Raw genomic sequence first — 14,693 nt, 5'->3', positions numbered from 1 at the left:
AAAAGACGAAGCTCTTACACAGCTACAAAATATTTCTACCCCAGTAAATAAATTATTTATTAGGGTTTCCAGAGAATTACACGAAGATTGGGAACCTCATCTCCATATGCTCATCCAATTCGAAGGCAAGTATGTGTGCACCAACAATAGAGCATTCGACCTCACTTCCCCAACCAGGTCAGCACATTTCCAACCGAACATTCAGGGAGCTAAGTCCTCCTCCGATGTTAAAACATACGTGGAGAAAGACGGAGACTTCATTGATTTTGGAGTTTTCCAAATCGATGGCAGATCAAGTAGAGGAGGTTGCCAATCTGCCAACGATTCATACGCAAAGGCCATTAATTCAGGATCCACCATTAATGCCCTTAAAATATTAATGGAGGAACAACCCAGAGATTATATTAGAGATTTAGATAAATTAAGGGCTAATTTAGATAGACATTTCTTCCCTCCTAAACAACTATTTATTTCAAAATGGGACCCACAAAGCTATGTGGTCCCGGATGATATAGAGCAATGGTTAGGTGAGGTTTTCGAAGACCCATCTGCAAGGCCAGTGAAGAATAATAGTAGTGACAGACCATTGAGTCTGATACTGGAGGGGCCAAGCAGAACAGGTAAGACTGCTTGGGCCAGATCATTAGGCGTTCATAATTATATTAGTGGTCATTTAGATTTTAATGCAAAATCTTATTCCAATAATGTAACTTATAACGTCATTGATGACATATCCCTAATAAGAGTGAGGTCTCCGAATCAGAGCTAGTTAAGCCCAGTGATATCTTGTACAGAAGAAAATATATCACGGAAGGCAGGTAGTGTTCCATTGGGCTCCTGGTCCACTACCACGGCCTAAAACACTCTATAGCTACGGGGGGTCATAGATGCTGCAGTATCTAGTTCTCCCCAAAATCGAAAAAACATGGACTCAATTACGTCCACATCAGACTCGCGCTGATTCTGGTCCAGGCCCAGAGTAAGCCCATTTAATAAATTCACAGACCCAGCATTTGTTATAGGCCCATGGTATTGAAGCCATTGGTTGCATTAATGCAACCCCCCCTCCTCATGATTTATAATGTGACAAACTTGCCCAGCAAGTTCTAGGAAAGTCACGGCAAGCATGACTTTCTAATCCGGATACATTTAATTTGAAATTTGAATATGCAATGATTGCATTCCGACAACATTCAATCATCTACAGCGAATAGTACAGACATGTGGGGCCCACTTTTAAAAATGTGCGTCCATCCGGTAATATTATAACGGATGGACGCCACGTGTGTGAACTTGATCAATAAGGCTATTAAGGGTTCTAGTATATATGGTACTCCAGTCTCCAATTCATTTCACCAAGTTGAAGGGAGCTTTGATTCGGAGACCTCACTCTTATTACAAATATGCCACCGTCTAAAAAATTTTAGAATTCAAGCCAAGAATTATTTCTTGACTTATCCCCACCGTTCTCTTACAAAAGACGAAGCTCTTACACAGTTACAAAATATTTCTACCCCAGTAAATAAATTATTTATTAGGGTTTCCAGAGAATTACACGAAGATGGGGAACCTCATCTCCATGTGCTCATCCAATTCGAAGGCAAGTATGTCTGCACCAACAATAGAGTATTCGACTTCACTTCCCCAACCAGGTCAGCACATTTTCATCCGAACATTCAGGGTTCTAAGTCCTCCTCCGATGTTAAAACATTCGTGGAGAAAGATGGAGACTTCATTGATTTTGGAGTTTTCCAAATCGATGGCAGATCAAGTAGAGGAGGTTGCCAATCTGCCAACGATTCATACGCAAAGGCCATTAATTCAGAATCAACCATTAATGCCCTTAAAATATTAATGGAGGAACAACACAGAGATTATATTAGAGATTTAGATAAATTAAGGGCTAATTTAGATAGACATTACTGCCCTCCTAAACAACTATTTTTTTCAAAATGGAACCCACAAAGATATGTGGTCCCAGATGATATAGAGCAATGGTTAGGTGAGGTTTTCGAAGACCCATCTGCGAGGCTAGTGAATAATAATAGTAGTGACAGACGATTGAGTCTGATACTGGAGGGGCCAAGCAGAACATGTAAGACTGCTTGGGCAAGATCATTAGGCGTTCATAATTATATTTGTGGTCATTTAGATTTTAATGCTAAATCTTATTCCTATAATGTAACTTATAACGTCTTTGGTGACATATCCCTAATAAGAGTGAGGTCTCCGAATCAGAGCTAGTTAAGCCCAGTGATATCTTGTACAGAAGAAAATATATCACGGAAGGCAGGTAGTGTTCCATTGGGCTCCTGGTCCACTACCACGGCCCAAAACACTCTATAGCTATGGGGGGTCATAGATGCTGCAGTATCTAGTTCCCCCCAAAATCGAAAAAACATGGACTCAATTAAGTCCACATCAGACTCGCGCTGATTCTGGTCCAGGCCCAAAGTAAGCCCATTTAATAAATTCACAGACCCAGCATTGGTTATAGGCCCAAGGTATTGAAGCCATTGGTTACATTAATGCAACCCCTCCCTATGATTTATAATGTGACAAACTTGCCCAGCAAGTTCTAGGAAAGTCACGGCAAGCATGACTTTCTAATCCGGATACATTTAATTTGAAATTTGAATATGCAATGATTACATTCCGACAACATTCAATCATCTACAGTGAATAGTTCAGACATGTGTGGCCCACTTTTGAAAATGCGCGTCCATCCGGTAATATTATAACGGATGGACGCCACGTGTGTGAACTGGATCAATAAGGCTATTAAGGGTTCTAGTATATATGGTACTCCAGTCTCCAATTCATTTCACCAACTTGAAGGGAGCTCTGATTCGGAGACCTCACTCTTATTACAAATATGCCACCGTCTAAAAAATTTAGAATTCAAGCCAAGAATTATTTTTTGACTTATCCCCACCGCTCTCTTACAAAAGACGAAGCTTTGACACAGTTACAAAATATTTCTACCCCAGTAAATAAAGTATTTATTAGGGTTTCCAGAGAATTACACGAAGATGGGGAACCTCATCTCCATGTGCTCATCCAATTCGAAGGCAAGTATGTCTGCACCAACAATAGAACATTCGACCTCACTTCCCCAACCAGGTCATCACATTTCCATCCGAACATTCAGGGAGCTAAGTCCTCCTCCGATGTTAAAACATACGTGGAGAAAGACGGAGACTTCATTGATTTTGGAGTTTTCCAAATCGATGGCAGATCAAGTAGAGGAGGTTGCCAATCTGCCAACGATTCATACGCAAAGGCCATTAATTCAGGATCCACCATTAATGCCCTTGAAATATTAATGGAGGAACAGCCCAGAGATTATATTAGAGATTTAGATAAATTAAGGTCAAATTTAGATAGACATTTCTGCCCTCCTAAACAACTATTTATTTCAAAATGGGACCCACAAAGCTATGTGGTCCCAGATGTTATAGAGCAATGGTTAGTTGAGGTTTTTGAAGACCCATCTGCGAGGCCAGTGAAGAATAATAGTAGTGACAGACCATTGAGTCTGATACTGGAGGGGCCAAACAGAACAGGTAAGACTGCTTGGGTCACATCATTAGGCGTTCATAATTATATTAGTGGTCATTTAGATTTTAATGCAAAATCTTATTCCAATAATGTAACTTATAACGTCATTGATGACATATCCCTAATAAGAGTAAGGTCTCCGAATCAGGGTTAGTTAAGCCCAGTGATATCTTGTACCAAAGAAAATATATCACGGAAGGCAGGTAGTGTTCCATTGGGCTCCTGATCCACTACCACGGCCCAAAACACTCTATAGCTACGGGGGGTTATAGATGTTGGAGTATCTAGTTCCCCCCAAAATTGAAAAAACATGGACTCAATTAAGTCCACATCAGACTCATGCTGATTCTGGGCCAGGCCCAGAGTAAGCCCATTTAATAAATTCAAAGACCCAACATTGGTTATAGGCCCAAGGTATTGAAGCCATTGGTTGCATTAATGCAATCCCTCCCCCCCTACGATTTATAATGTGACAAACTTTCCCAGCAAATTGTAGGAAAGTCACGGCAAGCATGACTTTCTAATCCGGATACATTTAATTTGAAATTTGAATATGCAATGATTACATTCCGACAACATTCAATCATCTACAGTGAATAGTACAGACATGTGGGGCCCACTTTTAAAACTGCGCGTCCATCCGATAATATTATAACGGATGGACGCCACATGTGTGAACTGGATCAATAAGGCTATTAAGGGTTCTAGTATATATGGTACTCCAGTCTCCAATTCATTTTACCAAGTTGAAGGGAGCTCTGATCCGGAGACCTCACTCTTATTACAAATATGCCACCGTCTAAAAAATTTAGAATTCAAGCCAAGAATTATTTCTTGACTTATACCCACTATTCCCTTACAAAAGACGAAGCTCTTACACAGTTACAAAATATTTCTATACCAGTAAATAAATTATTTATTAGGGTTTCCAGAGAATTACACGAAGATGGGGAACCTCATCTCCATGTGCTCATCCAATTCGAAGGCAAGTATGTCTGCACCAACAATAGAGCATTCGACCTCACTTCCCCAACAAGGTCAGCACATTTCCATCCGAACATTCAGGGAGCTACGTCCTCCACCGATGTTAAAACATACGTGGAGAAAGACGGAGACTTCATTGATTTTGGAGTTTTCCAAATCGATGGCAGATCAAGTAGAGGAGGTTGCCAATCTGCCAACGATTCATACGCAAAGGCCATTAATTCAGGATCCACCATTAATGCCCTTAAAATATTAATGGAGGAACAACCCAGAGATTATATTAGAGATTTAGATAAATTAAGGTCAAATTTAGATAGACATTTCTGCCCTCCTAAACAACTATTTATTTCAAAATGGGACCCACAAAGCTATGTGGTCCCAGATGTTATAGAGCAATGGTTAGATGAGGTTTTCGAAGACCCATCTGCCAGGCCAGTGAAGAATAATAGTAGTGACAGACCATTGAGTCTGATACTGGAGGGGCCAAGCAGAACAGGTAAGACTGCTTGGGCCAGATCATTCGGCGTTCATAATTATATTAGTGGTCATTTAGATTTTAATGCAAAATCTTATTCCAATAATGTAACTTATAACGTCATTGATGACATATCACTAATAAGAGTGAGCTCTCCGAATAAGAGCTAGTTAAGCCCAGTGGTATCTTGTACAGAAGAATATATATCACGGAAGGCAGGTAGTGTTCCATTGGGCTCCTGGTCCACTACCACGGTCCAAAACACTCTATAGCTACGGGGGGTCATAGATGCTGCAGTATCTAGTTCCCCCCAAAATCGAAAAAACATGGACTCAATTAAGTCCATATCAGAATCACGCTGATTCTGGGCCAGGCCCAGAGTAAGCCCATTTAATAAATTCACAGACCCCGCATTGGTTATAGGCCCAAGGTATTGGAGCCATAGGTTGCATTAATGCAACCACCCCCTATGATATATAATGTGACAAACATGCCCAGCAAGTTTTAGGAAAGTCACGGCAAGCATGACTTTCTAATTCGGATACATTTAATTTTAAATTTGAATATGCAATGATTACATTCCGACAACATTCAATCATCTACAGTGAATAGTACAGACATGTGGGCCCCACTTTTAAAAATCCGCGTCCATCCGGTAATATTATAACGGATGGACGCCACGTGTGTGAACTGGATCAATAAGGCTATTAAGGGTTCTAGTATATATGGTACTCCAGTATCCAATTCATTTCACCAAGTTGAAGGGAGCTCTGATTCGGAGACCTCACTCTTATTACAAATATGCCATCGTTTAAAAAATTTATAATTCAAGCCAAGAATTATTTCTTGACTTATCCCCACTGTTCTCTTACAAAAGATGAAGCTCTTACACAGTTACGATATATTTCTACCCCAGTAAATAAATTATTTATTAGGGTTTCCAGAGAATTACACGAAGGAGGGGAACCTTATCTCCATGTGCTCAAGAAGGTTGCCAATCTGCCAACGATTCATACGCAAAGGCTATTAATTTAGGATCCACCATTAATGCCCTTAAAATATTCTTGGAGGAACAGCCTAGAGATTATATTAGAGATTTAGATAAATTAAGGGCTAATTTAGATAGACATTTCTGCCCTCCTAAACAACTATTTATTTCAAAATGGGACCCACAAAGCTATGTGGTCCCAGATGATATAGAGAAATAATTAGATGAGGTTTTCGAAGACCCATCTGCGAGGCCAGTGTAGAATAATAGTAGTGACAGACCATTGAGTCTGATACTAGAGGGGCCAAGCAGAACATGTAAGATTGCTTGGGCCAGATCATTAGGCGTTCATAATTATATTAGTGGTCATTTAGATTTTAATGCAAAATCTTATTCCAATAATGTAATTTATAACGTCATTCATGACATATCCCTAATAAGAGTGAGGTCTCCGAATAAGAGCTAGTTAAGCCCAGTGATATCTTATACAGAAGAAAATATATCACGGAAGGCAGGTAGTGTTCCATTGGGCTCCTGGTCCACTACCACGGCCCAAAACACTCTATAGCTACGGGGGTCATAGATGCTGCAGTATCTAGTTCCCCCCAAAATCGAAAAAACATGGACTCAATTAAGTCCGCATCAGACTCACGCTGATTCTGGGCCAGGCCCAGAGTAAGCCCATTTAATAAATTCACAGACCCAGCATTGTTATAGGCCCAAGATATTGAAGCCATTGGTTGCATTAATGCAACCCCCCCACCATGATATATAATGTGACAAACATGCCCAGCAAGTTCTAGAAAAGTCACGGCAAGCATGACTTTCTAATCCGGATACATTTAATTTGAAATTTGAATATGCAATGATTATATTCCGACAACATTCAATCATCTACAGTGAATAGTATATACATGTGGGACCCACTTTTAAAAATACACGTCCATCCGGTAATATTATAACGGATGGACGCCACGTGTGTGAACTGGATCAATAAGGCTATTAAGGGTTCTAGTATATATGGTACTCCAGTCTCCAATTCATTTCACCAAGTTGAAGGGAGCTCTGATTTGGAGACCTCACTCTTATTACAAATATGCTACCGTCTAAAAAATTTAGAATTCAAGCCAAGAATTATTTCTTGACTTATCCCCACTGTTCTCTTACAAAAGACGAAGCTCTTACACAGTTACAAAATATTTCTACCGCAGTAAATAAATTATTTATTAGGGTTTCCAGAGAATTACACGAAGGAGGGGAACCTTATCTCCATGTGCTCAAGGAGGTTGCCAATCTGCCAACGATTCATACGCAAAGGCCATTAATTCAGGATCCACCATTAATGCCCTTAAAATATTAATGGAGGAACAGCCCAGAGATTATATTAGAGATTTAGATAAATTAAGGGCTAATTTAGATAGACATTTCTGCCCTCCTAAACAACTATTTATTTCAAAATGGGACCCACAAAGCTATGTGGTCCCAGATGATATAGAGCAATGGTTAGGTGAGGTTTTCGAAGACCCATCTGCGAGGCCAGTGAAGAATAATAGTAGTGACAGACCATTGAGTCTGATACTAGAGGGGCCAAGCAGAACATGTAAGACTGCTTGGGCCAGATCATTAGGCGTTCATAATTATATTAGTGGTTATTTAGATTTTAATGCTAAATCTTATTCCAATAATGTAACTTATAACGTCATTGATGACATATCCCTAATAAGAGTGAGGTCTCCGAATCAGAGCTAGTTAAGCCCAGTGATATCTTGTACAGAAGAAAATTTATCACGGAAGGCAGGTAGTGTTCCATTGGGCTCCTGGTCCACTACCACGGCCCAAAACACTCTATAGCTACGGGAGGTCATAGATGCTGCAGTATCTAGTTCCCCCCAAAATCGAAAAAAATGGACTCAATTAAATCCGCATCAGACTCACGCTGATTCTGGGCCAGGCCCAGAGTAAGCCCATTTAATAAATTCACAGACCCAATATTGGTTATAGGCCCAAGGTATTGAAGCCATTGGTTGCATTAATGAAACCCCCCCATGATATATAATGTGACAAACATGCCCAGGAAGTTCTAGGAAAGTCACGGCAATCATGACTTTCTAATCCGGATACATTTAATTTGAAATTTGAATATGCAATGATTACATTCCGACAACATTCAATCATCTACAGTGAATAGTACAGTCATGTGGGGCCCACATTTAAAAATGCGCGTCCATCCGGTAATATTATAACAGATGGACGCCACGTGTGTGAACTGGATCAATAGGGCTATTAAGGGTTCTAGTATATATGGTACTCTAGTCTCCAATTCATTTCACCAAGTTGAAGGGAGCTCTGATTCGGAGACCTCACTCTTATTACAAATATGCCACCGTCTAAAAAATTTAGAATTCAAGCCAAGAATTATTTCTTGACTTATCCCCACTGTTCTCTTACAAAAGACGAAGCTCTTACACTGTTACAAAATATTTCTACCCTAGTAAATAAATTATTTATTAGGGTTTCCAGAGAATTACACGAAGATGGGAAACCTCATCTCCATGTGCTCATCCAATTCGAAGTCAAGTATGTATGCACCAACAATAGAGCATTCGATCTCACTTCCCCAACCAGGTCAGCACATTTCCATCCGAACATTCACGGAGCTAAGTCCTCCTCCGATGTTAAAACATACGTGAAGAAAGATGGAGACTTCATTGATTTTGGAGTTTTCCAAATCGATGGAAGATCAAGTAGAGGAGGTTGCCAATATGCCAACGATTCATACGCAAAGGCCATTAATTAAGGATCTACCATTAATGCCCTTAAAATATAAATGGAGGAACAGCCCAGAGATTATATTAGAGATTTAGATAAATTAAGGGATAATTTAGATAGATATTTCTGCCCTCCTAAACAACTATTTATTTCAAAATGGGACCCACAAAGCTATGTGGTCCCAGATGATATAGAGCAATGGTTAGGTGAGGTTTTCGAAGACCCATCTGCGAGGCCAGTGAAGAATAATGAGGCCTTGACGTTTCACCTGAAAACGTCTATGCTTATCATCAGGGATATAGTTAAGCCCAGTGATATCTTGTACAGAAGAAAATATATCACGGAAGGCAGGTAGTGTTCCATTGGGCTCCTGGTCCACCACCACGGCCCAAAACACTCTATAGCTACGGGGGGTCATAGATGGTGCAGTATCTAGTTCCCCCCAAAATCGAAAAAACATGGACTCAATTAAGTCCACATTTGACTCATGCTGATTCTGGGCCAGCCGAGAGTAAGCCCATTTAATAAATTCACAGACCCAGCATTGGTTATAGGCCCAAAGACACTACTGGTCAAGTTCTAGGAAAGACACGGCAAGCATGGCTTTCTAATCCGGATATATTTAATTTGAAATTTGAATATGCAATGATTACATTTTGACAATATTCAATCATCTACAGTGAATAGTACAGACATGTGGGGCCCACTTTTAAAAATGCGCGTCCATCCTGTAATATTATAACGGATGGACGCCACGTGTGTGAACTGGATCAATAAGGCTATTAAGGGTTCTAGTATATATGGTACTCCAGTCTCCAATTCATTTCATTAAGTTGAAGGGAGCTCTGATTCGGAGACCTCACTCTTACAAAAGACGAAGCTCTTACACAGTTACAAAATATTTCTACCCCAGTAAATAAATTATTTATTAGGGTTTCCAGAGAATTACACGAAGATGGGGAACCTCATCTCCATGTGCTCATCCAATTCGAAGGCAAGTATGTCTGCACCAACAATAGAGCATTCGACCTCACTTCCCCAACCAGGTCAGCACATTTCCATCCGAACATTCAGGGAGCTATGTCCTCCTCTGATGTTAAAACATTCGTGGAGAAAGACGGAGACTTCATTGATTTTGGAGTTTTCCAAATCGATGGCAGATCAAGTAGAGGAGTTTCCAATCTGCCAACGATTCATACGCAAAGGCCATTAATTCAGGATCCACCATTAATGCCCTTAAAATATTAATGGAGGAACAACCCATTGATTATATTAGAGATTTAGATAAATTAAGGGCTAATTTAGATAGACATTTCTGCCCTCCTAAACAACCATTTATTTCAAAATGGGACCCAAAAAGCTATGTGGTCCCAGATGATATAGAGCAATGGTTAGGTGAGGTTTTCGAAGACCCATCTGCGAGGCCAGTGAAGAATAATAGTAGTGACAGACCATTGAGTCTGATACTGGAGGGGCCAAGCAAAACAGGTAAGACTGCTTGGGCCAGATCATTAGGCGTTCATAATTATATTAGTGGCCATTTAGATTTTAAGGCAAAATCTTATTCCAATAATGTAACTTATAACGTCATTGATGACATACCCCTAATAAGAGTGAGGTCTCCGAATCAGAGCTAGTTAAGCCCAGTGATATCTTGTACAGAAGAAAATATATCACGGTAGGCAGATAGTGATCCATTGGGCTCCTGGTCCACTACCACGACCCAAAACACTCTATAGCTACGGGGGTCATAGATGCTGCAGTATCTAGTTCCCCCCAAAATCGAAAAAAAATGGAGTCAATTATGTCCACATCAGACTCACGCTGATTCTGGGCCAGGCCCAGAGTAAGCCCATTTAATAAATTCAGAGACCCAGCATTGGTTATAGGCCCAACGTATTGAAGCCATTGGTTGCATTAATGAAACCCCCCCATGATATATAATGTGACAAACATGCCCAGCAAGTTCTAGGAAAGTCACGGCAATCATGACTTTCTAATCCGGATACATTTAATTTGAAATTTGAATATGCAATGATTACATTCCGACAACATTCAATCATCTACAGTGAATAGTACAGACATGTGGGGCCCACTTTTAAAAATGCACGTCCATCCGGTAATATTATAACGGATGGATGCCACGTGTGTGAACTGGATCAATAAGGCTATTAAGGGTTCTAGTATATATGGTACTCCAGTCTCCAATTCATTTCACCAAGTTGAAGGGAGCTCTGATTCGGAGACCTCACTCTTATTACAAATATGCCAACGTCTAAAAAATTTAGAATTCAAGCCAAGAATTATTTCTTGACTTATCCCTACTGTTCTCTTACAAAAGACAAAGCTCTTACACAGTTACAAAATATTTCTACCCCAGTAAATAAATTATTTATTAGGGTTTCCAGAGAATTACACGAAGATGGGGAACCTCATCTCCATGTGCTCATCCAATTCGAAGGCAAGTATGTCTGCACCAACAATAGAGCATTCGACCTTACTTCCCCAGCCAGGTTAGCACATTTCCATCCGAACATTCAGGGAGCTAAGTCCTCCTCCGATGTTAAAACATACGTCGAGAAAGACGGAAACTTCATTGATTTTGGAGTTTTCCAAATCGATGGCAGATCAAGTAGGGGAGGTTGCCAATCTGCCAACGATTCATACGCAAAGGCCATTAATTCAGGATCCACCATTAATGCCCTTAAAATATTAATGGAGGAACAGCCTATAGATTATATTAGAGATTTAGATAAATTAAGGGCTAATTTAGATAGACATTTCTGCCCTCCTAAACAACTATTTATTTTAAAATGGGACCCACAAAGCTATGTGGTCCCAGATGATATAGAGCAATGGTTAGGTGAGGTTTTCGAAGACCCATCTGCGAGGCCAGCGAAGAATAATAGTAGTGACAGACCATTGAGTCTGATACTGGATGGGCCAAGCAGAACACGTAAGACTGCTTGGGCCAGATCATTAGGCGGTCATAATTATATTAGTGGTCATTTAGATTTTAATGCAAAATCTTATTCCAATAATGTAACTTATAATGTCATTGATGACATATCCCTAATAAGAGTGAGGTCTCCGAATCAGAGCTAGTTAAGCCCAGTGATATCTTGTACATAAGAAAATATATCACGGAAGGCAGGTAGTGTTCCATTGGGCTCCTGGTCCACTACCACGGCCCAAAACACTCTATAGCTACAGGGGGTCATAGATGCTGCAGTATCTAGTTCCCCCCAAAATCGAAAAAAGATGGACTCAATTAAGTCCACATCAGACTGACGCTGATTCTGGGCCAGGCCTAGAGTAAGCCCATTTAATAAATTCACAGACCCAACATTGGTTATAGGCCCAAGGTATTGAAGCCATTGGTTGTATTAATGCAACCACCTCCCCCCTATGATATATAATGTGACAAGCTTGCCCAGCAAGTTCTAGGAAAGTCACGGCAAGCATGACTTTCTAATCCGGATACATTTAATTTGAAATTTGAAGATGCAATGATTACATTCCAACAACATTCAATCATCTACAGTGAATAGTACAGACATGTGGGGCCCACTTTTAAAAATGAGCGTCCATCCGGTAATATTATAACCGATGGACGCCACGTGTGTGAACTGGATCAATAAGGCTATTAAGGGTTCTAGTATATATGGTACTCCAGTCTCCAATTCATTTCACCAAGTTGAAGGGAGCTCTAATTCGGAGACCTCACTCTTATTACAAATATGCCACCGTTTAAAATATTTTGAATTCAAGCCAAGAATTATTTCTTGATTTATCCCCACTGTTCTCTTACAAAAGACGAACTCTTACACAGTTACAAAATATTTCTACCCCAGTAAATAAATTATTTATTAGGGTTTCCAGAGAATTACACGAAGTTGGGGAACCTCATCTCCATGTGCTCATCCAATTCGACGGCAAGTATGTCTGCACCAACAATAGAGCATTCGACCTCACTTTCCCTACCAGGTCAGCACATTTCCATCCGAACATTCAGGGAGCTAATTCCTCCTCCGATGTTAAAACATACGTGGAGAAAGATGGAGACTTCATTGATTTTGGAGTTTTCCAAATCGATGGCAGATCAAGTAGAGGAGGTTGCCAATCTGCCAACGATTCATACGCAAAGGCCATTAATTCAGGATCCACCATTAATGCCCTTAAAATATTAATGGAAGAACAACCTATAGATTATATTAGTGATTTAGATAAATTAAGGGCTAATTTATATAGACATTTCTGCCCTCCTAAACAACTATTTATTTCAAAATGGGACCCACTAAGCTATGTGGTCCCAGATGATATAGAGCAATGGTTAGGTGAGGTTTTCGAAGACCCATCTGCGAGGCCAGTGAAGAATAATAGTAGTGACAGACCATTGAGTCTGATACTGGAGGGGCCAAGCAGAACAGGTAAGACTGCTTGGGCCAGATCATTAGGCGTTCATAATTATATTAGTGGTCATTTAGATTTTAATGCAAAATCTTATTCCAATAATGTAACTTATAACGTCATTGATGACATATCCCTAATAAGAGTGAGGTCTCCGAATCAGAGCTAGTTAAGCCCAGTGATATCTTGTACAGAAGAAAATATATCACGGAAGGCAGGTAGTGTTCCATTGGGCTCCTGGTCCACTACCACGGCCCAAAACACTCTATAGCTACAGGGGGTCATAGATGCTGCAGTATCTAGTTCCCCCCAAAATCGAAAAAACAAGGGACTCAATTAAGTCCACATCAGACTCACGCAGATTTTGGGCCAGGCCCAGAGTAAGCCCATTTAATAAATTCACAGACCCAGCATTGGTTATAGGCCCAAGGTATTGAAGCCATTGGTTGCATTAATGCAACCACCCCCCCATGATATATAATGTGACAAACATGCCCAGCAAGTTCTAGGAAAGTCACGGCAAGCATGACTTTCTAATCCGGATACATTTAATTTGAAATTTGAATATGCAATGATTACATTCCGACAACATTCAATCATCTACAGTGAATAGTACAGACATGTGGGGCCCACTTTTAAAAATGCGCGTCCATCGGGTAATTTTATAACGGATGGACGCAACTTGTGTGAACTGGATCGATAAGGCTATTAAGGGTTCTAGTATATATGGTACTCCAGTCTCCAATTCATTTCACCAAGTTGAAGGGAGCTCTGATTCGGAGACCTCACTCTTATTACAAATATGCCACCGTCTAAAAAATTTAGAATTCAAGCCAAGAATTATTTCTTGACTTATCCCCACCGTTCTCTTACAAAAGACGAAGCTCTTACACAGTTACAAAATATTTCTACCCCAGTAAATAAATTATTTATTAGGGTTTCCAGAGAATTACACGAAGATGGGGAACCTCATCTCCATGTGCTCAAGGAGGTTGCCAATCTGCCAACGATTCATACGCAAAGGCCATTAATTCAGGATCCACCATTAATGCCCTTAAAATATTAATGGAGGAATAGCCCAAAGATTATATTAGAGATTTAGATAAATTAAGGGCTAATTTAGATAGATATTTCTGCCCTCCTAAACAACTATTTATTTCAAAATAGGACCCACAAAGCTATGTGGTCCCAGATGATATAGAGCAATGGTTAGGTGAGGTTTTCGAAGACCCATCTGCGAGGCCAGTGAAGAATAATAGTAGTGACTGACCATTGAGTCTGATACTGGAGGGGCCAAGCAGAACATGTAAGACTGCTTGGGCCAGATCATTAGGCGTTCATAATTATATTGGTGGTCATTTAGAATTTAATGCAAAATCTTATTCCAATAATGTAACTTATAACGTCATTGATGACATATCCCTAATAAGAGTGAGCTCTCCGAATCAGAGCTAGTTAAGCCCAGTGATATCTTGTACAGAAGAAAATATATCACGGAAGGCAGGT

The 14,693-nt window shown here is 40.1% G+C and overlaps 1 protein-coding gene across 1 annotated transcript; it reads left to right on the top strand.

Moving 5' to 3' along the window:
* Positions 1 to 1,272: 1,272 nt before the first annotated feature.
* On the top strand, positions 1,273 to 2,244 carry LOC107811845 (uncharacterized). Its single transcript, XM_016636837.2, has one exon. The coding sequence runs from the start codon at positions 1,273 to 1,275 to the stop codon at positions 2,242 to 2,244; it is 972 nt and encodes a 323-aa protein (XP_016492323.2).
* Positions 2,245 to 14,693: the final 12,449 nt, after the last annotated feature.

Source organism: Nicotiana tabacum, chromosome 17 (assembly GCF_000715075.1).
Source record: "Nicotiana tabacum cultivar K326 chromosome 17, ASM71507v2, whole genome shotgun sequence".
Classification (NCBI taxonomy): domain Eukaryota; kingdom Viridiplantae; phylum Streptophyta; class Magnoliopsida; order Solanales; family Solanaceae; genus Nicotiana; species Nicotiana tabacum.
Note: the sequence above shows the minus strand (reverse complement) of the source record. Positions and strands in the feature narration are given on the sequence as shown.